The 24,148-nt window shown below is 51.7% G+C and overlaps 2 protein-coding genes and 1 long non-coding RNA gene across 7 annotated transcripts in view; 2 read left to right on the forward strand and 1 right to left on the reverse strand.

Annotated features, from left to right (window-relative positions):
- The window catches only part of LOC123618280 (uncharacterized), a 77,071-nt gene that overhangs the window by 48,602 nt on the left and 4,321 nt on the right, over window positions 1–24,148 (reverse strand). The window lies entirely within an intron of this gene.
- Window positions 181–15,410, forward strand: CSF3R (colony stimulating factor 3 receptor). Of its 2 annotated transcripts, XM_010959878.3 has the most exons (17): window positions 182–452; window positions 1,751–1,805; window positions 3,753–3,836; window positions 6,944–7,240; window positions 8,386–8,509; window positions 8,653–8,840; window positions 9,652–9,821; window positions 9,931–10,084; window positions 10,174–10,253; window positions 10,634–10,847; window positions 11,889–12,077; window positions 12,457–12,558; window positions 13,221–13,367; window positions 13,469–13,609; window positions 13,815–13,908; window positions 14,157–14,235; window positions 14,647–15,410. In XM_010959878.3, exons 3-17 carry the CDS (start codon window positions 3,773–3,775, stop codon window positions 15,124–15,126), a joined length of 2,523 nt encoding a protein of 840 aa, XP_010958180.2. In that variant the 5' UTR covers window positions 182–452; window positions 1,751–1,805; window positions 3,753–3,772; the 3' UTR covers window positions 15,127–15,410. The 2 variants fall into 2 exon arrangements, with proteins under 2 accessions (XP_074232916.1, XP_010958180.2); XM_074376815.1 differs by lacking the exon at window positions 1,751–1,805 and having other exon boundaries at window positions 181–452.
- MRPS15 (mitochondrial ribosomal protein S15) lies at window positions 17,077–22,890 on the forward strand. Of its 4 annotated transcripts, none has more exons than XM_010959879.3 (8): window positions 17,078–17,326; window positions 17,632–17,676; window positions 18,636–18,711; window positions 19,493–19,541; window positions 20,027–20,111; window positions 21,065–21,123; window positions 22,338–22,529; window positions 22,738–22,890. In XM_010959879.3, the coding sequence occupies exons 1-8, from the start codon at window positions 17,191–17,193 to the stop codon at window positions 22,873–22,875; spliced, it is 780 nt and encodes a 259-aa protein (XP_010958181.1). In that variant the 5' UTR covers window positions 17,078–17,190; the 3' UTR covers window positions 22,876–22,890. The 4 variants fall into 4 exon arrangements, with proteins under 4 accessions (XP_045376281.1, XP_010958181.1, XP_010958182.1 ...); XM_010959880.2 differs by having other exon boundaries at window positions 17,146–17,386; XM_045520324.1 differs by lacking the exon at window positions 17,078–17,326 and adding an exon at window positions 17,349–17,448.

Consider the following 24,148-nt stretch of genomic DNA (forward strand, 5'->3'; position numbering starts at 1 on the left):
ACTGAGCAAGCCTTCAAGCCAGGGTCTGCCTCCCAGTGATGCTCCCCCCAGGGCATGGGAATAGCACCCAACCGGGTTGGAGCCTGGGCCCTGCCAGCATCAAACCTTCAAGGTCAGGAAATCCGGAGGCAGAGGAGGGGGACAACGTTGCCACATCCCTCAGCCCCTTTAAGACCCCCGAGGCAGGAAGGCTGCCCGGGCCTCACCAGCTTCCCTCCCAGGCTCCTTCCTGGGAGGAAGGGGCTGCCTGTGCCAGCTTTGGTCGACAATGCAAAGGAGGGAAGGAGGCTGGTCAGGTGTTGCAATCCACAGCCCCTGCGCCTGTCAGAGGCCAAGCCATTAACGACAGGGCTGGGGAGAGAAGCTGGGCTGCGGCTGTTTTCAGGAACTTGCCCTGAAGAGGAGAGCAGAGACCAGGGAGGCCGGACGGGCGCCCACCCACAGGCTCCAGCGTGAGTAGGGGAGCCCCGGGGAGGGCTGGGCCTGGGGCTTGATGGGGCCCTGGAATCCCAGGTCCGCACCACCCACAGCCCCAGTTCTGCCAAGTGCGTGCATGCCGGGGGCCTACGCCTGGGGCCAGAGCTCCTGCCTTTGGGATTTGTTCCTGGGAACCAGGAGCCCTGGACGCTGGAGTCTCTTTTCCCAGGGTGCTTCTACTTTTTTGGGTGGGGGATGCATGGGGAAGTCACAAACAGATAAACATCTCTTTGGGGACACTGAGCTGGGCTCAAAGAAAGGGCTGGACTCAGGGAAGGGCATAATCATCATTCCTCTCCGCATCTCTGTCCTTCAGAACCTGTGTCTCAATCGCTCCTTGTCTCCATCTCTCACTCACTCTCCATCTCTCTTTCCTCCTCAGCCCCTCTCTGGCTTGCCTTGGCTCTGAGCTCCCCTCTGTCTGTCTCGGAGTCTCGCTGTTCCTCACTCTTTGTCTCTCACGGTTCCCTTTGTCACTTGAATATCTTTTGCTTCTCGGCCTCCTCATGCCTCGGCCTGTGTATCAGCATCCTTGTCTCTCGGGCTGTTTTCTCGCTCTGCCTCAGTCTCTCGACATCTCTCCTGCCTTAGTCTTTATCTCCATGAGTCTCTCTCCATCGTTTTGGTCTGTGTTTCTCACTTTCTTACTCTTTCCACCTGTGTCTCTCTCTCTGAACCACATCTGGGAAGTCCTCTCCCTTTGTTCATTCCCAGCCGCTTCTCCCCTCAACCCTCTTCCCATAGAAAGAATCTCCACGTGAAGGAGAGTAGAAAGAAGAGGGGAGAGAAGGGTGTGAGCTGGAGAAGGTGGAGGGGAGAAGGCTGAGTGTGATGGGAGGGAAAGGAGGGGAAAGAAAAAGGCGGGGGGGGGGGGGAGCGGGTACGTTGCAACGACCCCAGGGGACAGCGCTGTATGCCGGGACTCAGAAAGAGTCCAGGGAACAAGCCACAATGGCTGGAGCAAAAGGGGAGACTGGGGGCCAAGGAGAAGGGGACCTAGAAACAGGGGTTTGAATTGTGCAGTGGGACACAGACAAAGCAAAGTGGCAGTCCTAGGAGGCTGTGGCCACGCAGCCTGCAAGCGGGGAAGGGAGGCACTAAACCATGCTGATCCCAAGAGGCTGTGTCCCGTTTTCTGGCACATGAAAATAACTCGGTTAGTGAGCACTTCCTCTGCACAGGCTCCAGGCTAAGGGCTCCTATCATGGACCATCTCATTTCACCCTCACCACACCCCTGAGAGGTGGGCACTGCTGTTATCCCTCTTTCACAGATGGAGAAATCGAGGCCCAGAAAGATGAAGTAACTTGCCCAAGGTCACCAAGCTGGTAAGTGGCAGACCTAGGGTTCAAACCAGGTGGTCTGCCTCAGAGCTGCGCCCCTAGAGGGTGAGACGGTGCTCCACCAGGTTCCAGATCCCACTCACCCGGGGTGGGGGGGCGCCCAGGGCTGCCGTTGGGGACCAGGCATTGAGGCCAAACGTGCCAACCACCAACAACCCAGGGAGAGGATGCCTGGGCCTCTCAGGGTTTGGGGTTGAGTTGTCCACTCTGGACAGGAGCCAACAGAGAGGGATGAAGTAGAACCTTGCTGGATACAGGCTGGGCCAGAAGCTGACCCCTGTTAGGGCAGCAGGGCTGGGATATGATCAAAACTGCATCAAGATGGGCATCAAAGCCCCAAAATCTGGGCCAAGGAGGCTAAATCTTCCCCAATGAGTGTGTGTGGTGGATAATCAAACTGGCATGCTGTAGGAAGGTTGCCAACCACTGAGTGGTAGACGGGGGTGCTCTGAACAGCTGTGCAGATTTCTTACTACACAAAGCTGCCCAGCTGAGGAGCAAGTAGAGACTGAAATCCAGCCTCTTCTGTAGTTGCCAGGTCCTAGTGTGGGACTGCATTTGTCCAGAGGAAAGGGTGCTTTTTTCCTGATTTGCCAAAAGGTGACTTATGGGCTAGCATTCACCTGGTACCCTGATACAGCAACATATATTGATGGACCAGGGTCTTAAAGTAAGACCCCTGCAGGCAGGAACAGCCTTGGTATCCGGGCAGTTCTTATTCACACTTCTGTCTTGGAGGGAGAGAAGTTTAATCCCTTCTGAGCACAGGGGATCTGCTGGGACATCACCTACACACACGAGTTCATGTACGTACATGCAGCCTGGTCAGCGATCCCCACTGAGCTGTCACCAAGAGCATCAGTTAGTGCTGGAAGACCAGGTGTCTGGCCCCAAGACCCCAGTGGGAGCAGAGTGGAGGACTAGACTGGAAGCCCACCCCAGCAGAGAGACCTTTGCATACTTCCTGAGACTAATGAACTAATTAGCGAGAACTAATGCTCCCTCCAGCTGGGCACTGTCACCCTGACCACAGGATGCCTGGCCCTAGAAGGCCTCCAGAGGTCTGTGCCCGGAATTGGGGGTATCCTCTCAGCCCACCTTTCCGTCCAGCCATCACTGCAGAAGCCAGCTTCCCACAGCTGTAACCTGACAGCCCCTTGCCTCAGCTGCTCCGTGGAGTTGTCCCTTTCTGCCCGAGGGAGTGTCTCTGACCCTTTGAGCATGGCTCACCCAGGAGAGCCTGCCTATTATGCACGTGTGTGCAACCTGGGATGTGTCAGGGAGTTACCACCCCAAGCAATGGCCCTTGACCAATGGGGTACAGGAGTTGGTAGATAAATGTTCCCATCCTCTCTGCCAGCCAAGGGATGAATTGTCCCTTGGGTGGACAGTTCTGAGGTGTGTTCGCATGACTCCTTGGAAGGTACTACTAGGACTGAGACCCAGTTGTCCATATAAGTGACAGACTTGATGACACACCCTTGTGTTGGCTTTCTCTCCTTACCGGTTTCATTCTCCCCACTCCCTCACTCTGTTTCTGGGATCATCCCAAAATAAACTACCTGCATGCAAGCCTTCATCTCAGGCTCTGCCTCATGGGGGGGAATCCAACTAAGACAGAAGGGAAGGGGGAAGAATGCTTTTCCCTGCTGCTCCTTTCCCTGCTCTCTCCCAGAAGGCATATATAACAATCAGTGGCTATCACTTATAGAGTCGTTTCCTCTGTGCCAGGCACTGTGTGAAACCCTTGACTTGCATAATTTTGCATCTTCTTCTCAAAACCCTATGCAGTATAGGCTGCTGTTACCTCTATTTTGCAAAGAAACTAGGCTCAGAGAGGCCAAGTAACCTGGCTGAAGCCACAGTGTGGGAAAGCAAGGACTAAACTCAACTCTGATTCCAAAGCCCAAGAACTGTCCTCTCTGCCTCCAGGTGAGCACCAAGCTGGCACTATGGTGGGGCTGAGAACCTGCAGCCTGGCGGAAGCTGCTCTGATCATCCTGCTGCTCCCCAGAAGTGAGTGTGTCCAGGGGTGAGGGGGAATTACAGGGAAAGAAACTGTGGGTGAAGGAGGGAGTTACTTCCCTGCACGGCCACAGTGCTCCTGGAATTCCCAGAGCATGCCAAAAGAACCGACAGGGCTACAGATGTGGTGGCCAGCCCAGAGAAGGCCAGGAGTACTCAGGTCTTGTCTGAAAGTCTCTGCTGGGGTGTCAGAAGACACCTCTGAGCCCTGTGCAGCCTTCATGGATAGCAAAGGGATCAGGGTGGAAGTCAGAATGAGGCAGGTTTAATCCTGAAATAAAGAATCTCAGGTAGAGCTCTCCAATTATGGAAACTCTACCTTGAGAGGTGGAGAGCCTCCCATCTCCAGGGATATGCAAGCCAAGGCCAGGATTGACAGGGATGCTGCACAGCAGGGGTCGACAAACTTCATCTCACAGTAATGCTCAGCTGTGTAGGCCACATACAGTCTCTGTTGCATGTTCTTTTTTTTAGTTGAAATATAGTCAGTTTACAATGTGTCAGTTTCTTGTGTACAGCACAATGTTTCAGTCATACATATACATACATATGTTCCTTTTCATATTCTTTTTCATTATAGGTTACTATAAGACATTGAATATAGTTCTCTGTGCTATACAGTATAAACTTGTTGTTTATCTATTTTATATATAGTAGTTAGTGTCTGCAAATCTTGAACTCCTAATTTATCCCTTCCCACCCTCTTCCCCACACCCCGTAACTGTAAGTTTATTTTCTATGTCTGTGAGTCTGTTTCTGTTTTGTAAATAAGTTCATTTGTGTCTTTTTTTTTTTATGTTCCACATATAAATGATATCATGTGGTATTTTTCTTTCTCCTTCTGCCTTTTCACTTAGAATGATGATCTCCAGGTCCATCCATGTTGCAGCAAATGGCATTATTTTATTTTTTTATGGTTGAGTAGTATTCTATTGTATATATATAACACAACTTCTTTATCCAGTCACCTGTTGATGGACATTCAGGTTGCTTCCACGTCTTGACTATTGTAAATAGTGCTGCTATGAACATTGGGGTGCATATATCTTTTCAAATTAGAGTTCTCTCCAGATATATGCTCAGGAGTGGGATTGCTGGATCATATGGTAAGTCTATTTTTAGTTTTTTAAGGAATCTTCATACTGTTTTCCATAATGTCTGCACCAAACTACATTCTTACCATTTGTTGCGTGTTCTTATTTGTTTTGTTTGCTTTTAACTCTTTACAAATATAAAAAATTGTTCTTAGCTGGCAGGCCATACAAAAATAGGCAGCCCTAGCCCTGCTGTAGAGGGCTCAGTATCAGGTAGAGTTTAGAAGTAAACAGTTGGCAAGTTTCATGCCAGTCAGAAATCCTGAGTCTATGAAGCCGTAGGAGCCCTATGAACTGGCTCTGTGGCCCTGAGCAAATTGCTCCTTCTCTTAAGGCCTCAGCAGCCCCATCAGGAAAATGGGCTGAAAAACATGTGTGAGAGGAGAGGAGGTATAGTGGGCAAGGTACAGTGCTTACTTCATACTTAAGCCCATACACATTCACCAAGGGCCTCTCTGTGCTAGGTGCTGGGAACACAGTCATGAGTGAAACAGCCGAGGTCTCTGACCTCACACAACCTGTGGTCTAGCTGGGGAGGGAGGGCAGACAAGCACATAATCACATGACTCTATAGTTATGAAGGAGAATAAGAACTTCAGGAAAGTTCAGAGGGCATGGCCCGGTCTGGTCGGTCAGGACCTGGTCTGGTTCCCCCACAAGATACCTAAATGTTAACCAGGTGAAAGAAGGGTAGGAGAGAGGAAAAGGGGCACCTCCAGGAGGAACAGCAGGGACAAAGGTCCAGCAGTTGGAGGGAGTGAGGCATTGTTAAGAAATAGCAAGAAGGGGTGGGTGGTTATAGCTCAGTGGTAGAGTGCATGTTTAACATGCACGAGGTCCTGGGTTCAATCCCCAGTACTGCCAATTTAAAAAAAAAGAAAAAGAAATAGGAAGAAGGCCAGAGAGAGTGCAGCTGAGAGAGCACGGTCTGAGCTGGAACCGGGAGGGTTAGGCAGGGGCCAAGCCACAAGGACTGTGAGAAGGATCTGGGTCTTTATCCCAGCAAATACTTATGCCAGGCACTGTTCTAAGTGCCTTAACTGTGTTCTCACATCTACTCCTTCCAGCAACACTAAGGTAGGGGCTTTTTTTATCCCCATTTTACAGGTAAGAAAACTGAGACTCAGAAAGTCTCAGTCACATACCAAAGTCACATAATTAATAAGCCCTAGAACCAGGCTCTAAATCTAGGCAGTTCCAACATCCATGCTCTTTTTTTTTTTTGTCTGTTATTATAATTTTTTATTGAGGTGTAGCTGATGTACAGTATTATGTGTTTCAGGGTACAACATAGTGATTTACAATTTTTAAAGGTTATATTCCACTTACAGTTATTATAAAATATTTGCTATATTCCCTGAGTTGTACCATATATCCTCGTAGCTAATTTATTTTATACATAGTAGTTTGTACCTCTTAATCCCCCATCCCTGTCTTGCCCCTCCCTTCTACAACAACCAGACTCTCATCCATCACACGGTACTGCCTTTCAGAGCAGTAACGTGCCGTTGAAGTGCCGTGATCAGGACAGGGTGACAATCAGATCTGAGTTCTGAAAAGATTGCTGTGACTGTGGGGTTCTTATCATTCTAACCATTGTTTCGCCATCACCGGGTAAGGTGGAGGGGACTAGTCTATCTGATGGTGTGCTGGAGATGGCTCGTAAGAGCTGATTGCGTACATCTCTTCCCAAGTTCACATTCAGTGATGTCACACTGTTAGCTGAAAATCAGCCATGGTGGGGAATATTTACCAGGGAAAGCAGCCCATGCTACACACCAGGATCTGTTTCTCTCTGTATAGCCAGTGGATAAACATTTACCCGCAATCTATCTCCATCACCCCTGAAAGCCTCTCACGGTCCCCAGACACACTCACCCCGTTCCAGCCCCATGTCTTGGGGTAAAGCAAGAAGGTAAAGGCACTGAGTCTAGGAGTACTGAGTCTAGGAGCCCAGCTCTACCAGGCAGAGGTGTCACTTACAGCCCATCCTCTCCCACCCAGGCCTGGAGGAGTGCGGGCACATCAGCCTCTCAGCCCCCATCGTCCGCTTGGGGGATCCCATCACGGCCTCCTGCGTCATCAGCCAGAACTGCAGCCACCTGGGCCCCGAGCCACAGATTCTATGGAAACTGGAAGCAGAGCTTCAGCCTGGGGGGAGGCAGCAGCACCTGCCGAATGGGACCCAGCTGTCCACCATCTCCTTGCCCCACCTCAACTATTCTCAGGCCCTTCTCTCCTGCTGCCTGCGCTGGGGAAACAGCCTGCAGATCCTGGACCAGGCCAAGCTGCAGGCAGGCTGTAAGTTCCTGCAGCCATCCACCCACTCTGCCTCTTCCCTCCTGCCAATAAGAATAAGAGCTATTCTTTCTTGAACTCTTGCTCAATAAGCACTTTATAAGCAAGATATCACATAACCTTACCTGCTAGTGGGTAGTGTTATTTAGCCCCATTTTGCAGGTGAGGAAACTGAGGCTAGGGAGGGTAAGTGACATGCTAAAGGTCACAAACTAATAAGGATGGAGCCAAGACTGATATCAGGCAATGTGACTCCAAAACCAGAAATATTCTGTTTGGCTACTGAGTAAGCCCAACTCCCCAACCATAGGAGGGGATATCCAGGGAGAACATTCTCTACAAGCTGAACTTGCACCCAGCTTCTCCCCCACCCCAGTCTTAGCCTTTTGCTCAAATCAAGAGGATGGATTTGTGCCAAGCCAATGCATAATTAAAAACAAAGAAAGACCGGGGGAGGGTATAGCTCAATTGCTAGAGTGCATGCTTAGCATGCATGAGGGGTTTAATCCCCAGTACCTCCTCTGAAAAATAAACAAATAAACCTAATTACCTCCCTCCCCCCTCCACACACACAAAAATGAAAGACCAAGTTTCTTGTTTAAGAATCAATAATAGTAACATAAAATGAATAAAAAGAAAAGAAAAAAGAGACAGAAAAAAAAAAAGAGAAACAAAGAAAAAAAAAAGAATCAATAATAGTAAAAGCTAACACAGAGCATTTACTATGTGCCAGGCACTGCTCTGAGCACTGCATACATAGTAAGTCATTCAACCCTCACAATAACCCAAAGAGTAGGGCTATTACCAAGACCTCCATTCTACAGATGAGGAAACTGAGGCACAAAGCAGTTAAGTGACTTCAAGATCACACAACTAATGCATGATAGAACCAGGATGAAAACCCAGATATACTACAGCATCATTGTCAAAGCGGGCAGAGTTGAGAGGGTTGGAGGCTTTGTGATGTTTGTCCTGGTTCAGGCCTGTAGCTTGGTTTCCCCCAGAGCTGCCCCTCCGGGGTCACCCTGCATGGGGACAAGGTGACCCCAAAGAGAATGACCCAGAGCAAGGAAAGAAGGCCAACTTGTCCTAGTGGGAGCTTTCCATGGGGTCCTACCTGAAGCCCTCACTCTCCCCACCCTATACAGACCCTCCTGCCACGCCCCACAACGTGTCCTGCCTCATGAACCTCACCACCAACAGCCTCATCTGCCAGTGGGAGCCAGGACCTGACACCCACCTGCCCACCAACTTCACCCTAAAGAGCTTCAAGTAAGTAGGGGTCTCTACTCCAGCTCCATTCCTTTGGGTCCTGGGGCGGAGTGTGGGTAGGACTGTGGGGGTGGGGGAGCCAGAGGCAAAGATAGGAGAAAGTTTCTTTCCCCACTGGACACCCAAGCTTGGCCTTTTGGCAGGAGCCGGGGTAACTGCCAGACCCAGGAGGACTCCATCCCTGACTGCGTGCCAGAGGACAGGCAGAGCCACTGCTCCATCCCACGCAAACACCTGCAGCTGTACCAGAATCTGGGCATCTGGGTGGAGGCCAAGAATGCACTGGGGACCAGCATGTCCCAGAAGCTGTGCCTTGTCCCCATGGATGTTGGTGGGTGACGCTGTGAGTGGGGGAGCGGAGGGGCCCCCACAATGGGCAGACCCAGAGAATCCCAGGGAGCAAAACACAGACCCAGCGACAGACAAGCAGATGCCAGAAGACCTAGAGTAGAGGAAGAGAAGAGGGAAAAACAAAGTGGGATGCAGCTGCAGGTAGAGCTACGGAGACAGACAGGGTCAAGAAGAAACGCACAGAGGCAAGGAGACACACTCATTTGCTCTTTCAGCAAATTTCCTGACGTGCCCACTACGCGCTAGGTACTGTCCTGGATGCTGGGGACACAGCAGTGAACAGCAAAACTCTTGCCCCTAGAATGTTATATTCCAGGGGGAAAGATAAATACAATAGAACGTCACATAATAAGCCCAGTGAGGAAATTAAGCAGGGACTGGACAGGGAGAGCTGTGGGGAGGGAGGGTGCGGGGTTGGGGGTGGTTGCTATTTCAGGAAGGTGGTCAGGGAAGGCCTCACTGAGAACAGGACATTTGAAGAGATCTTTGAAGGAAATGAGGGAGCAAGCCACTGGATATCTGGAGGGTAAGTGCTCCAGGCAGAGGGAACAACCAATGCAAAGGCCCTGGGGCAAGAGTACAAAAAGGAGAGAGAAACAGACACATATACAGAGACAGATCAGAAACATGAGGACACAGAGAAGAGACACAGAGAGAGAAAGGCACAGAGATCCCATGAATGGAGACCCAGGGAGGAAAATGGAACCACAGACAGGGAGACAAGCGGGAGCTAGGGCAGAGCCCTAATGGGATGGAGCAGAGACAGTGCCTGACAACCCCTCTCCTCACAGTGAAACTGGAGCCTCCCACACTGTGGGCCCTGGAGCCCAGCCCCGAGGTGCCCCCGCTCCAGCCAGGCTGCCTGAGGCTGCGCTGGGAGACATGGAAGCCAAGCCTGCACATTGAACAGAAGTGTGAGCTGCGCCACCAGCCACAGCTTGGAGAAGCCAGCTGGGACCTGGTGAGGTGGAGGGCATCCTCAGGAGCCTGGGGTGGAGGGGAGGGTAAGTTGAGCTGGCCTTGAAGGGCAGAGGGATCCAGGCTCAGAGCCACGCTCCACCTCCCACCAGGTGGGTGCCCTACCCTCCAGGACTCTCCGGTATGAGCTCTGCGGGCTCCTCCCATCCACAGCCTACACCCTGCAGATGCGCTGCACCCGCTGGCGCCTGCCCGGCCACTGGAGTGACTGGAGCCCCAGCCTGGAGCTGATCACCACACAACAGGGTAAGAGGGTGTGAGGGATTGGGAGCAGCCATCAGGACTCAGTCTGGCCTCCAGGGCCCTCCCTGACCCTCTTCTTACACCATCCACAGCCCCTATTGTCAGACTGGACACATGGTGGCGGCAGAGGCAGCTGGGCCCCAGGACAGTGGACGTGCAGCTGTTCTGGAAGGTGATGCCCTCTGAACGCCATCCCTCCACCCCTGACAGACCCTGCGAGCTGGGGCTCAGGACTCCAACAGGGCTGGGAGGCTTGGATGCATTTGTATGTGATTTGTACGTACTTTGCGTGTGTCTAGGAAGCTGGGAGTGTCCTTCTGGACAGACTACAATGCAGGACTCAGTTACATGCCTGCTGCATACACCCACTTGCTTCTCCCTTCCCTCCCTCCTAGGACCCAGCCCAGGGGAACAGAGGGGAGAAAGGAGGGAGGGAGGAGGGCTGGCTCCCAGCCCAGGGGTCTGTTCCTGGGACATGTCCACTCCATCTAGAAGTTCTCCCTGACTCATGGCTGTACATCCCCTTACCTTTTCCTCCTCTGCCCACTACAGCCAATGCCCCTGGAGAAAGACAGTGGGCAGATTCAAGGGTACCTGGTCTCCTGGAGACACTCAGACCAGACTGGGGCAGACCCACCCCTCTGCAACACCACAGAGCTAAACTGCACCTTCCAATTGCCTTCAGAAGCCCAGGAGGTGGTCCTTGAAGCCTATAACACAGCCGGGACCTCTCGTCCCACCCCAGTGGTCTTCTTGGAAAGCAGAGGTAAAGGGGGCAGGCAGCTAGAAGAGCGTGGTGGTTAAGCATGTAAATTCAGAGGCTAGACTGCCTGTGTTCAAATCTAGTCCTGTCATGTGCTAACTGTGACCCTGGGCAAGTTACTTAACCTCTCTGGCCTCAGTTTACTCATCTAGCAAATGGGGATGATACAGTGCCTACCTCAAAGCATCGCTATTAAGATTGTATGAGTGAAGATGTGTGCCTGGTGCGAAGTAACAACTCCCTATATGTTAGCTATTATTATTATCATTAGCCAGAACCAGGTTAAGCTGGTAGTGGTGCCTGTACACACACACACACACACACACACACACACACACACACACACGTCCATTATGCCAAGGAAACGCGAGAAACCCTTAAGTTTTTCCAGCTAGAACACAGTCCCTGAGTTAATTGGCTCATTCTCAGGGAGTCAGGCGCCCCTGATCATGGATCACAAAGAGACTAACAGTAACAATAGCTAATATTCCCACTTACCAGCCACGTGACCTTAGGCAAGTCACTTAACCTCTCTGTGTCTCCGTTTTCTCATTGATAAATGGGGGACAGTAGTAGTGCCATGCAGTGGGACTGCCAGCCGACTCAGTGAATTAACACATACCAAGCCCCACACAGTGGTAGCTTTCAGCATGACCAAGCACTACTCGAGGCCAGGCCTGTTTCATACACCACTCATTTAATTTTTTTTTCTTTGGTGGGGGGAGGTAATTAGGTTTATTTATTTATTTTTAGAGGAGGTACCGGGGATTGAACCCAGGACCTCATGCATGCTAAGCATGCACTCTACTGCTGGAGCTATACCCTCCCACCATGCACCAACTCATTTAATCTGCACCACGACCCTATGAGGTAGAAACTTTTATCACCATTTCCACCTTACAGATAAGGAAATTGAGGCTCAGATGTTGACTTACCCAAGATCACCCAGCTTGTAAGTAGCCACTGGCGGACTTGAACCCAGGCTTCTGGCTTCCAGGCCTGCATTATTTTCATTTTCATGCGTTCATCTCTTACTCTTTCCAGGCCCACCCCTGGCAAGACTCCATACCGTGGCCCGAGACCCTCACAGCATCTGGGTGGGCTGGGAGCCCCCCAGCCCTCAGCCTCGGGGCTATGTGATTGAGTGGGGCCTCGCTCCGCCCAGCCCCAGCAGCAGCCAGAAGGCCTGGAGGATGGAGCACAATGGAAGCATTGCAGGGACCCTGCTGCAGGGTGAGGCAGGCCTGGGGGCTGGGCAAGTGGGCAGGGCCTGGGGGTCAGGGGGAGGCACTTTACCCGACTGACAGTAGGCAAGGGGTGAGCTGATCCACCCCAAAGAAGCAGATCCCCTAGTTTTTCCTGATCCTACACTGTCCTCATCTCACATCCTCAGAATCAGGAAAATCTTCCTACAGTCTAACTGGATCCTCTCTTTCTACGGCCCTGACTCTGCCACCTTTCTAGCTCTCTCTTTCACTTTTTGCCCCTTACCCCTGCCAAATGGCTCACCCTGCAGTATGAGGCCCAGGTTATCCCTGGTCTGAGGTTAGCCCCTGATCCTCATCAGAGGCTAGCCCTGAACTAGGGTGCCAACCCCATTTTCTCTCTACAGAGAACATCAGGCCCTTTCAGCTCTACGAGATCACTGTGACCCCCCTGTACCAGGACACCAAGGGACCCTCCCAGCACATCTATGCCTACTCCCAAGAGATGGGTTCGTCAGCCACCAGGCCCCTTCTCAGAATCCCCTCCTGTCTCTCAAGGCCTGTCTAGGCCCCCAAAATCAGGAATGTGAGGGAACACTCCCTTCCTCCCCTGCCTCTAACCCAGAAGAGGGTCTCTCCCAATCCTAAGATTACCCCTGGTTTATGCTGGCCCCCTGCAGCTGGAAAGAAATCAGGTGGTAGGGTAATAGAAATTGGGCAGTGAGCTCAGAAATTCAGGAAGCAAGTCTGGCAAAAATTGATCAATTGTCCTGACAGCAATCAGGCATCCCATGTGATAGAAATTAGACAGAGGGCCTGGCATATGCAGAGAGTGAGTGGCAGAAATCAAACAGTAAACGAAATAAAATCAGGCCTGGCAGAAATCAAACAGTAAACGAAATAAAATCAGGCCTGGCAGAAATCAGGTAGCGAGGCTTTGGAGCCAAAGAGAAGCAGGTTCAAATCCCAGCTCAGTCCCTTACTCACAGTTGATGGGATTCAGTGTAAGTTCCTGGGAAGATAAGGCTTGGACAGGAGTCCCCCAGGCTCTCTTAAATCGCCCACCCCTGCAATATGCCCCAATTCTTGGGTCTGGGGAGCCACAAGAAGTCCATCTGGGGCTCCACCCACCCCGCTCCCTGTCAGCCCCTGTACCTCTCTCTTCCGGCAGCCCCCTCCCATGGCCCAGAGTTGCATCTCAGGCACATTGGCAAGACTTGGGCCCAGCTGGAGTGGATGCCTGAGGCCCCTGAGCTGGGGAAGAGCCCCCTGACCCACTACACCATCTTCTGGACCAACGCTCAGGACCAGTCCTTCTGTAAGTCTATCCTCAGTGACCCACAGCCCCAGAAGGCCCGGAGGGGTTGTTGGGGATCCTCAGCATCCAGGTCCAGGCTGACCATTCTCCTCTACTCCCAGCCACTGTCCTGAATGCCTCCTCCCATAGCTTTGTCCTCCGTGGCCTGGAGCCTGCCAGCCTGTATCATGTCTACCTCATGGCTGCCAGCCAGGCGTGGACCATCAACAGTACAAGCCTCACCCTGATGACATTGGCCCTAGGTAAGAGGAGAAGGGGGCTGGCCAGACAAGGCTGTTGGGAGGGTGCTTCACCCAGAGGATCTTCATTTGAAAGTAGACAGGCCTTGCCTGGATCTCCTGGTTTGAGGAAGGAAACCCAGCTCTACCCTTGGATCCCAGTCTGAGGCAGGAGGCCCAGCCCTACCTGCATGCACTCTAACCTCTTCTGACTTCTCCCTCACCCCAGAGGAGTCCGAGCTGCACATCCTCCTGGGCCTGTTAGGTCTCCTGGTCTTGTTCATCTGCCTCTGTGGGGCTGCCCAGCTCTGCTGCAGACCCAGGTGAGTTTTTTTTGGAGAGACCTGACACCTAGCTACTCCTGCCTGCAGGGAACTGCAGGCCTGAGTGAGCCAGTCTGAGCTCCTCCCAGCCTTGCCAGGCCTCAGGGCCCAGGTCTGGGAGTCAGGCCCTTCATCTTCTCCTCACTGCAAGGGGCCATCCCTTCAGCTGCTGGGAGTAGGTGGGAGAAAGGATGGAAAGACAGGAGGGCATGCCTGACCCAGCCTTCACCTGCCCCCTTCTCCAACAGGAAGAATGCCCTCTGGCCAAGTGTCCCAGATCCAGCCCACAGCAGCCTAGGCTCCTGGGTGCCTACCATCATGGCAGAGGTGAGAACACTGGAGGGAGAGGGAGATGGGTCTGAGGGTATTGGCCTAGGCTCAAAGTGAAGGGATACCCTTCTCAGGATGAGTACTCAGGTCTTCCCATCACCTCACCTCCCTTTGGAGCAAAGCAGACCTGAGTTTGAATCCCAGCTCTACTCATTTCAAAGCCTTCATGACCTCACTGTGAAATGGGACTAATCCCACCCAGAATCGTTGGGGAGATTCACCAGACTAAGTCTGAACAGTACTTAGCATGTCAGAACAAATGAGATGCTTTGCATCCTTTGAGTAACCCTTTGAGTTCCAGCAAAGAGCAGCAAGAATGCCCCACAACTGCCCCAACTCAGGAAGGGACAGTAGCTAGGGCAGGCATCTGAAATGAACCGGACCCTCACCCCACATCTTTATATGCAGGATACCTTCCAGCTGCCCAGCCTACGGGACCCCGGCATGCCACCCATCACCAAGATCACAGTGCTGGAGGAGGAAGAGAAGAAGCCAGGGCCCTGGGAGTCCAATGACAGCTCAGGGACCTGCAGTCTCCCCACTCTGGTCCAGGCCTATGTGCTCCAGGGGGACCCAAGAGTACCTTCCACCCAGCCCCAGTCCCAGTCTGGCACCAGTGACCAAGTCCTTTATGTACAGGTGCTGGGCAGCCCCACAGACCCAGGGCCAGGGCACTACCTCCGCTGTGACTCCACTCAGCCCCTCTTGGGGGGCCTCACCCCCAGCCCCAAGTCCTATGAGAACCTCTGGTTCCAGACCAGCCCCCTGGGGACCCCAGAGCCCCTAGTTCCAAACCCAGAGGACGATTGTATCTTTGGGCCACTGCTTGACTTCCCTCTCCTGCAAGGGCTCCAAGTTAGTGGGGTGGAGGGGCTCGGGGGCTTCTAAGGCTTCCTGGGACTCCCCACCTGGGCCTACTTCTTGATAAGCCTGGGTCATCCAGAGGAGAAGGTCAGTGCACTCATCACGGAAAAACCAGCCAGTCCCAGGAAAGGCAGAAAGGCTCCCAGTCTCCCCTATCTCGGGCCCCCAGCACCACTCCCCCATCCCCTCAATCTCTGTGGGCTGGGTCTCCCACTTTAAAGGCCAGCGAATGCTTTGTCCAGCCCCGCCCACTAGCCTTTTGTACTAGTTTCCTATAATTTTAGTCTCTTAAACTGGTTTATGGTGTGGTTTGGTTTGGTTTGATTTTGAGAAACTCTTAAGTGTGCCTGAATCTCTATTCTTTTTCTTTTCAAAGCCCTAGCAGTCGGGGGCGGGCAGTGATACTCCTCAGAATCGTTTGTTTGTCTCTTCCTTCCTTAATTACTTCATTCAACCAGCCCTCACCTAGTATCTAGGTGCTGTGCTGGCAGCAGGGGTTCAAAAATGACTAGGCTCAATCCATCCTCAAAGAGCTGCCATCCTAGTGGTGACTTGAAAAATGACTACTAGGCCACAGTGGCCAGGGTTACCAAGGGAGTCAGAGAACTATGTGACATTGGGAACAGACCTTGGAAAAGAATAACCCCTGTTGCAGAAGTATAATTCAAAACAAAATCTCCCACCAGTCTAGAAAACCGCTCCACAAGAGAAGAAGAGGAAGAAACAGTTTTATGATTGGATGAGAATTAAACCAGAATGTGATGCGAGTCACAGGCAACCTACTCAAGAGCTTGCAAACACCCTTTTACACAGCCAAGCTTTACACAACTTACTGCACACATTTTCTCAAGATAAACAATACCTAGTCCTCAAGCAAGAGGACTTGATAGCACTATTGGTCACAAAGGGGTCATCCTAAATATAGCTAGGAAATGGGGTAGCCACCTGGGTTTGCTAATTGCATTTATCCAAAGGAAAAATAAATTTTTCATGGCTTTATAAGAGGAAGGAGGTTTGCAACTTGGAGCTGGACACCAGCTGAAGTTAGTTTCCTACCCTCCTGCAGAAACTGGGAGACAGGGGCACTATCTTTTTAAATGATTACATTTCAAACAGAGGGTTCCCAGGTCCTAGAGAAAGATATTCCTGAGTTGTAAAACTGGCAAGAGGCTTATTTAGCTTTTAAAAAGATTTACATACCTCTCAAAAGGGCAGAGAAAGAACTCACAGTTACATATATTCTAAAGTAAATGCTCTAAGAAAAGCAAGAGGGAGAAGATTCTTTCCCTTTTTTGCACCAAGGAAAATTAAGATTTACTTTTCCTACTTTTAATATGCATTTGTCCTTATGCCCCTCCTTTCACAAATATCACAGCTATTATTTCTTGAATGCTTACTATATTCCGGGCGCTCTGCACACAGCTGTCCCAGTTAATCCTCTAACAACCTAAAAGATAGGTAATGTTATTACCACCCCCATTTCATGGATGAGTAACTACACTGCGGCTCAGGAAGTGTGAGCAACTTGCCCACAGAATCACACAGCCAGTAAATGGCCGAGTTAGGATTCCAGCCCAGGGCAGTCCAAACTCAGCGACCTTAATCACCAGGATGCAAGGCTGCCAAAAAAGAGGTTGAAACCTAGTTCTTACAGGGCCCCAGCCTGGATTCTGGGGAGACAGGGGGTGGAAACACTTGGTTGGGGGAAGAAGACCACAAGAGGCCCCACGAAAGCCTCCAAGATAACTAGGGCCTGAGGTCAGGAAAGCAGAGTGGGACTATGGGTGGGATGCATGCTGAAGAAAAAGTGGCATCTTAGAGTTTACACAGGACCACACACCACTAAGGAGGCCAGGCAACGACCAAACCTCCCACTCTCGCGCAACAGACCTCTCTCCCTTGATCCAACTCCGCCTCATCAAGGCATCCTGCCTTCCAATCCATCATCTCGGTCCTCATCTGCTCCGGTCTCGCAACTGCGCTCGATTGGTCGAGCCTGAGCCAACATGGCGGCGCCCATGTAACAGAGTCCCTACCGCGAAGGCGACGGCGGCCTTAGGGCGAGCCACGCACGGGTCGAAAGTCACCATGCTGAGGGCGGCGTGGAGGGCGCTTAGTTCGATTCGAACCCAAGTAGTGACCCAGGTGCCAGTCCTCGGGCTGCCGGGCGGAACGTGTGCCAGGCTTTCCTCCGTCCCGCGGGGCCTTCCCTCACCTCCTGGAGGTGAGGAGACGAGAAGCTCGGCATTGGGAGTAGGAAAATGCAGTTCGGCGAAGATACAGTGTACGCGGGACAGGAATGGCGAAGCGGTGGGGGGAGTGTAGCAGCGGGAGAAAGGAGGCGTGGTGAGTGGGGAAGAAATAAGTGAGGTGGGAGAGACATGGGGCATCGGGGTGCGGAAGAAATCGGGCGGCAGTTCGGCGCACAGGCTCCAAGACCATGGAGAAAGGGTAATGCGAGAGCCATAGACCAGAATCGAGGCTGGACTATTTGAGGAAACGGGCCTCAGCACTCTTTCTTCTGCATAGGTCTCATCCTCCAGGCTGCCCGCGGATATGCCACCCAGAAACCAGGTAGGAGGTCTTGGGTGGGACTTGGGGCGGGAAAGAAATTGCCTGGACGGCTTGGAGTGGCCAAGGGGACAGAGGTGGCTAATTAGAGCCACTAGGTGAGGTGCGCAGAGGGATGGGCCAGAGGTCCTGCGAAGAAGACACCCCACCTTCCGACCACCCGTCACAAAGCTGTAGGCCTAAAGCCTGAGGAATGGCAGGTGGAGGGTGGGAGGGGAGCCTTTAGACTGGTGTGAGTGGAAATGAGCTAGCTAGAGGGAATATATGGCTGGCACTACCCAGGTTTAGCTAGAACATATCACTTTGTGTCTGCCCTTTCTAGGTGGAGAACCTGGTTTCCCATTCCTAGGCAGTCTGCACAGCTATTCAGATTTATTTTACTAGATCTTAATATTATTCGCATAGCAGCAAAGCCGGGTCTGACCGGAAAGGACAAGTTGATCTCCCCTGTGCCTCTCCTGCACCTCCGAGGGACGACAGGGAGGTACACACCAAGGCTGAGGGTTTCCTGTGCTTTCTGTTTGGTGCTTACATTTCAGGCGTCCTAAAGTTAGGGGTTCCTCCACAACCCCTCATCCCATTCATGCAATCAGCCAGTGAGTATTTACTGAGTGCCTATTCTGTGCTGGGCCACGGACCAGACTATGGGGGATTCAAAGGGAGTCAAACTCAGTCCATCCACAGGAGACCCATCCTAGTGGGAGATCTGGTAACTGTAGAGCCAGACAGGTGTGTGAGAAGTGAAGGCACAGTACAGAGTCTTGGGAAAGGCCATCTACTCCCAGCATGAAATACCAAGGCAGGTGCCCACAGGGTTTGCAGAGGAGAAACTGAGCCCAGAGATATCCTCTCCCTTGCTTGAGACCCTGGATGTCTCTGAAAGAGTTGGTGAGAAGAGCCAAGTCTGGGAGGATGGGCAGTGAGAGTTGACTCTGGGTGTTTTCCATCCTTACACTTGACAGTCCAGCCCAGCCAAGAAGATGACCTGGCCCCTTCTATGCTGCTCAAGGACTACCAGGACATCCCTGGAATTGAGAAGTAAGCAGGAAGAAATCTTGATGAGGCAGGGGGCCCTGAGAAGATTGGCAAGGAGAGGGCTTCGAGGTAGAGGCCTGCTGAATCTGAAGTTGATTATGGAAAGAGGCAGAGAACTGTGGAAGCCCAGGCATGGTGAGGGTGAGTGGGCAGCAGGCGCAGATGGAGCTCAGCTGCTTGCTGTCTTTGTGCTCTGGGTAAAGACCCTCTACCATGAGATACTAGGAAGCACCATGCCTTACAGGTCTTTATAGGAATCTCTCCTCTCTTGATCCTGTGAGGGAAGAAATAGTGTCCCCATTTTATAGATTATCTAGCTGCCCAATGCCATACAGCTCCTAAGGGGCAGAGCTAGAGTTTGAATCCAGTGCTGAAAGACACCAGAACCAGGATCGTTTGCTCAGCTCCTGTCCAGTCCCTCCCACTGTGCAGTGTGACATGAGAAAGAAGCAGTGACTGTAGAATTGAAGTGCCTCGAGACAGACTGAACCATATTCCAGCTAAAATGGAAATCGTCTGTGTGCCCTCCCTGTGATGAGCCTGGAACACTCGAGCTGACAGCCCGTTTTCTGTAGTTATCACCTTGTTCCATGTTCTCAGCCCAGCAAATCAGATCTATGTGGACTTTTAATCCCTGAAAAGTGGTGCCCCCATCCAGAGACTCATATGTTATAAAAGAAATTTTTCAATCATCCTTGCTTTTCAAATTGAAATTAAAATGGCATTGCTTCCCCTTCCCCCTCTCCTCCCACACTCATCCCTTGTTGCTGTGGTTTCTCCACAGGGTTGATGATGTTGTGAAAAGACTCTTATCTTTGGAAATGGCCAACCAAGTGAGTAGCCTTTGCCAAACCTCAGCCTCTCTCAGTCCTCTAGTCTGGGACTCCTCCTACTCTGGGAACACCTCCTATCCATGCTTCTCAAGTAACAGCACTTATCCCAATGTCATTCTGGGTCCACTAGTCAATACCCCCAGGCTGGGCATCTCCAGGGCAGGGACAGTCTTTTTCCCCCATGTATCCTCAGCACCTGACAAACAATAGGTACTCAATAAAGATCTAATGCCCAAACGAATGGGCAAGGTCTGGGGGCATTCATCCAACAAGCCATTTCTCCTGTCAGTGGCACTGGCCTTGGGCTCACCTAGATGTGGATAGCCCTGTGGTTGGCCCAGAGGCCATACCTGATAAGCAGAGTGAAGTCAGGCCCTGAGCCTTATGGCCTAGTTGCTGTGACTGCAGCCCTGGCCTTGGAGGTCTGAGGGCTTATTCTTAGGGGGTGGCAGACTTCACAGATTCTCTGTCTCTATCTTCAACAGAAGGAGAAGCTAAAAATCAAGAAAGCTCTGTTGATGAACAAAGTGGCGGAAAATCCTGAGGACACCAGATCCCTGGAGGCTCGAAGTTGGTCAGGGGGCCCTTGGGGAGTGGGGGGATGGGGGAGTCTGCTAGCTGGTACTTGATCCAGGCCCCTCATCTACAAATACACTAATTATTAGATGCAGCTTGATAAAGGGAGAGACAGGAAGGACCAAGGGCAATGAAAGCTGGACTCTGTGTCCTGAGTCCTGTGATGCTGTTGTCAGTGCCTGGGTCCTGCCTCATCCCTCTGTGTGCTCTCAGGCAAGATTCCTCAGGAACCAGAGCTTGTCTTTCTGTCTCTCTCTACCCTGCAGCTAAGGTGGAGTGAAGGGACATGTGGTCAGGGCCAGCATTCCCACCACACTTCTTATGGTGTTCCCAGAACCCAGTGTGTGTACTGAAGGGGCCTGCTGTAGTGATGGCCTCTCCTTGGGGCCACCTTCTGCTTTTGCCTTTTCCCCTATCTTTCCCCTATCTGAGTCAAATAAGAAGACATCTGAAGGAAGGATATCCTGGGGCTTTAGATGAGTGGGAGCTGATATTTCTGATAACTCATTATGAAAACACAGAGATAAGGTTGGCAGCTGGAAGGGGAGCGAAAGGAGTAGTCCTTGACAGTTTGGGAATCTTACTTATTGCAGTGGCTGGGACCTCCGGGGCAGGGTTGGATCATTAACCATGATAGCATGCATCCCATGCTAATTCCTGAATTTAATAGGAAGACTAAAGTTTTACCGTTAAAAATGCTATTTGCTCAGGTTTAGGGATGAGGCCTTCGTAAGATTAGGGAACTTCCCTTCCCTGGGCTTTGCTTTCTAAAGGAAAGGTAATCCAAAGCCTTTTGAGCTCATGAAATTCAGAGTGCGTTGTGGGTGGTAGAGAGCCGTGCAAGAGCTTTGGTGATTGTTATTCGTTGAGGTCTTAAAACATAACTGAGGTCTGGGCCCTTCCTTCCTCTGTGCCCGGCTCTCATCCTCTGTGGTTTGTGGTTTCAGTTGTTGCCTTGACTGTCAAGATCCACAGTTATGAAGACCACATGCAGAAACATCGGAAGGTAAAACTTGGGCCCGGCTCACAGCAAACACCAGCACCTGGGGGGAGGAGTCTGAGCACTGAAGTGTCTGGGTCCAGAGAAGCAGATGGAGAAGCCAGGTGGCTCCAGCACCTGAGCACCTGCCCCTCACTTCCCTCCTGCCTCCGGGGGGAGCGGGAGCCATACAGGGCAGTGCTGAGCATCACTGATGGTCAGGATCACAAGCTCTAGAGCTCGGTCACAGTGTGTGGCACATAGTGGGTGCTCAGTAAATGTTTGCTGGATGCATGAATGGGTTTCAGAGTGCCCTGGGTTCAAATCCCAGCTCTGCCACTGCCACCTCTCCAGCTATGTGACTTTGGGAAAGTGACTTTACGTGTCCCAGCCTCAGTTCTCCTGTCTGTCAAATGGGGGTCATAAGAGTCCCTGCTGAAGGTCTGTGTGAAGTCATAATGGCAGCCAACATGACACATATATTTAGGCCTCCTGCTAAACACATGCATCAGCTCATTTAGCCCTTAGATTCATCTTTGTATTCCATTTTACAGAAGAAGAATCTGGGCATGGGGTGATGAAGTTCTCCCTCAAGGCTCACCAGTAGGAAAGGACATGCTAGGACTTAAAACTTGGGGGTTTTGCTCCAGGACCCACATCCCTAACCATTCTGCCAGATCTCAGCACCATGTCAGGCACAGAGCTGCTGTCACTAGGCAACTGCTGGTATTTTTAACACATAGTCGTGAACACAGACTGGTCTGACTCCATGCCTGGCACCTCGTTGTCCCCTGGAACCAGTTAAGCCTGCTCCTTGGAGATCAGTTTTGTTCATTCGGAGTTTGGAACACCAGCCCCACTGAGGGAGCAGTGCCTGGCAGGGGTCTTCCTAGGCCTTCCCTCTTCTCCACCCCAGCTGACAGTTTGCTGAGCTGCGGAGAGGCTGTGTGGGTGGTACAGGGGAAGGAGCATGAGATCTGAGGTCAGACCCTCTGACCCGGATTCAAGACCTGACCTCACACCAGGTCCTGACCTACTATAGTTCTGGGACTTTTTGTCAGTCAGTTAATATCTTTGAGCCTTTATTTTCTCATCTGTAAAATATGAATAACAATACCTACCTCAGAGTTGCAATAATACTTGCTGAGATTGTTGGGAAGTTTCAACTCTGTGATAAGATGACCTTCCTCTGTTACTGTGAAGTGACACACCACTTATTTAAGGACCGACTCTTCACACAGGACAAAGCCCACAAGCGCTATCTGCAGATGAGCATTGACCAGAGGAAAAAGATGCTCAAAAACCTCAGAAACACCAACTATGCTGTCTTTGAGAAGACATGCAGGGAGCTGGGGCTTGAGTACACCCCTCCCCCTCTGCACCACCGAAGGGCCCACCGCCGCTTGGCGACCAAGAAGGCTCTGTGCATTCGGGTACGAGTCAGAATTGCTGCTTTGGTTGATCCCATTCCAGGACTCGGGTGGAAGGAGCAGAAGGGAGCTGGCCTTGTGGGGGCTCGCAGGCCACCAACCCCATGGAGAAAGGCTAGGTGACCATCTAGGGGAGTCCCCATCCCAGCAGCTCCGAGTCTGAGGTTTTGCATAGCATTACAAGTCTTCTCCTGCCCCTCTTCATCCCCAGGTTTTCCAGGAAGTTCAGAAGCTAAAGAAGCAAAAAAGGGCCTTAAAAGCTGCAGCTGCAGCAGCCCGGGAACAAGGCCAGAAGAGCCCAAAGAGCCCTTTCAAAGCCAGACCAGAGGCAACCAAAGAAAACCAATAAAGGTTGTTAAAGTTATGTCTTGCTACCTTGAAGAATAGCAGTAGAGAAGGCGGGGCGCTTTTCCTGAGGAGGAATTCATTCTTCCACGCAGCTCTGGGATCCCAGGGGTGTGAGGCAGAGTCCCTGCCCTCACACACCACAGGGCACGTTCTTCCCTAACACACCTCAGACACACTCGTGTAAACAGCTCCCTGTGGTCCAGGTGACATTCGGTGGCGGCGAGCCTGAGTGCACAGCAGCACAGAGGAAGTGTGGTGGGCTGGCTGCCAGGTGAGGAGGCCAGCGTAGGAGCGGCCTTGTAGACAGGGCCCTGGAGGGTGAGTGGAAGTTCACCGGGCAGAAATGGGGTGGGAGTGCATTCTGGGCAGGAGGAACTGCAAGTCCAAAGGCAGAGTGGACCGGTGCGTGCTATATTCAGAGAGCAGTAGAGTTGGACAGGTGGGCTGAAGCTGAGGTATGAGAGGCCTCACGTGCTGGCTGAGGAGACTATGCACGGTCCTCTGGGGAGTGGGGAGACAGGTATGGTTTTGAAACTAAAGGAGGGGTGATAGCTAGCAGCAAGTCTGTTTCAGATAGGCGGCTGCGGTGTGGGGGAGGGGGAGAGAGCAGAGCGATTATTGTTTGGGGGAGAGAGGTATTGGTGTTCAAATTGAGAATCTGACAGAAGCTCCAAGTCCTGTCCCTTAGACACAGCACACATACAAAACATTGCTTATAAATTCCGGGGAGTTATGGATAACCTCTTTCTCACAAAGCCCAACCACTCACCAAGTTGAGTGCCAAGGCCTTGAAACCTGAGTATGCTTAGCATGTTTGAAGAACCCAAAGACAGTGTGTCCAAAACTGAGTGAGAAATAAGTAGGAAAATAAAAGGTTGAAGGGGTAAGTAGACACCAAATAACACGGAGCTTTGGGGGTGTATTAGTCTCTTCAAGCTGCCATTTTAAAAACACCGTAAACTGAGTGGCTTAAACAACAGAAATGAATTTTCTCACAGTTCTGGAGACTAGGAAATCCAAGATCAAGGTGCTGGCCGACTTGGTTTCTGGTGGAGAATCCTCCTGGCTGGCAGACAGCTGCCTCCTGAATATGTCCTCATGGGGAGGGAGGGAGAGCTCTTCCTCTTGTAAGGGCATTAATCCCATCCTGAGGGTCCTACCCTCATGACCTAATCTAACTCACATTTATCTCCTAAAGACTCCATCTCCAACTGCCATCACTTTGGGGGTTAGGGCCTCAGCCTTTGAATGTGGGAAGGACAAATATTCAGTCC

The sequence above is a fragment of the Camelus bactrianus genome, chromosome 13, assembly GCF_048773025.1.
Source record: "Camelus bactrianus isolate YW-2024 breed Bactrian camel chromosome 13, ASM4877302v1, whole genome shotgun sequence".
Taxonomy (NCBI): domain Eukaryota; kingdom Metazoa; phylum Chordata; class Mammalia; order Artiodactyla; family Camelidae; genus Camelus; species Camelus bactrianus.

Coding starts and splice junctions, on each gene's coding strand:
- CSF3R (XM_074376815.1), top strand. CDS start 3,773: ATGGTGGGGCTGAGAACCTGCAGCCTGGCGGAAGCTGCTCTGATCATC. Junction 7,241..8,385: donor GGCCAAGCTGCAGGCAGGCT/GTAAGTTCCTGC, acceptor CACCCTATACAG/ACCCTCCTGCCACGCCCCAC. Junction 14,236..14,646: donor TGCCTACCATCATGGCAGAG/GTGAGAACACTG, acceptor CTTTATATGCAG/GATACCTTCCAGCTGCCCAG.
- MRPS15 (XM_010959880.2), top strand. CDS start 17,191: ATGCTGAGGGCGGCGTGGAGGGCGCTTAGTTCGATTCGAACCCAAGTA. Junction 17,677..18,635: donor ATATGCCACCCAGAAACCAG/GTAGGAGGTCTT, acceptor TACACTTGACAG/TCCAGCCCAGCCAAGAAGAT. Junction 19,542..20,026: donor CTTTGGAAATGGCCAACCAA/GTGAGTAGCCTT, acceptor TATCTTCAACAG/AAGGAGAAGCTAAAAATCAA.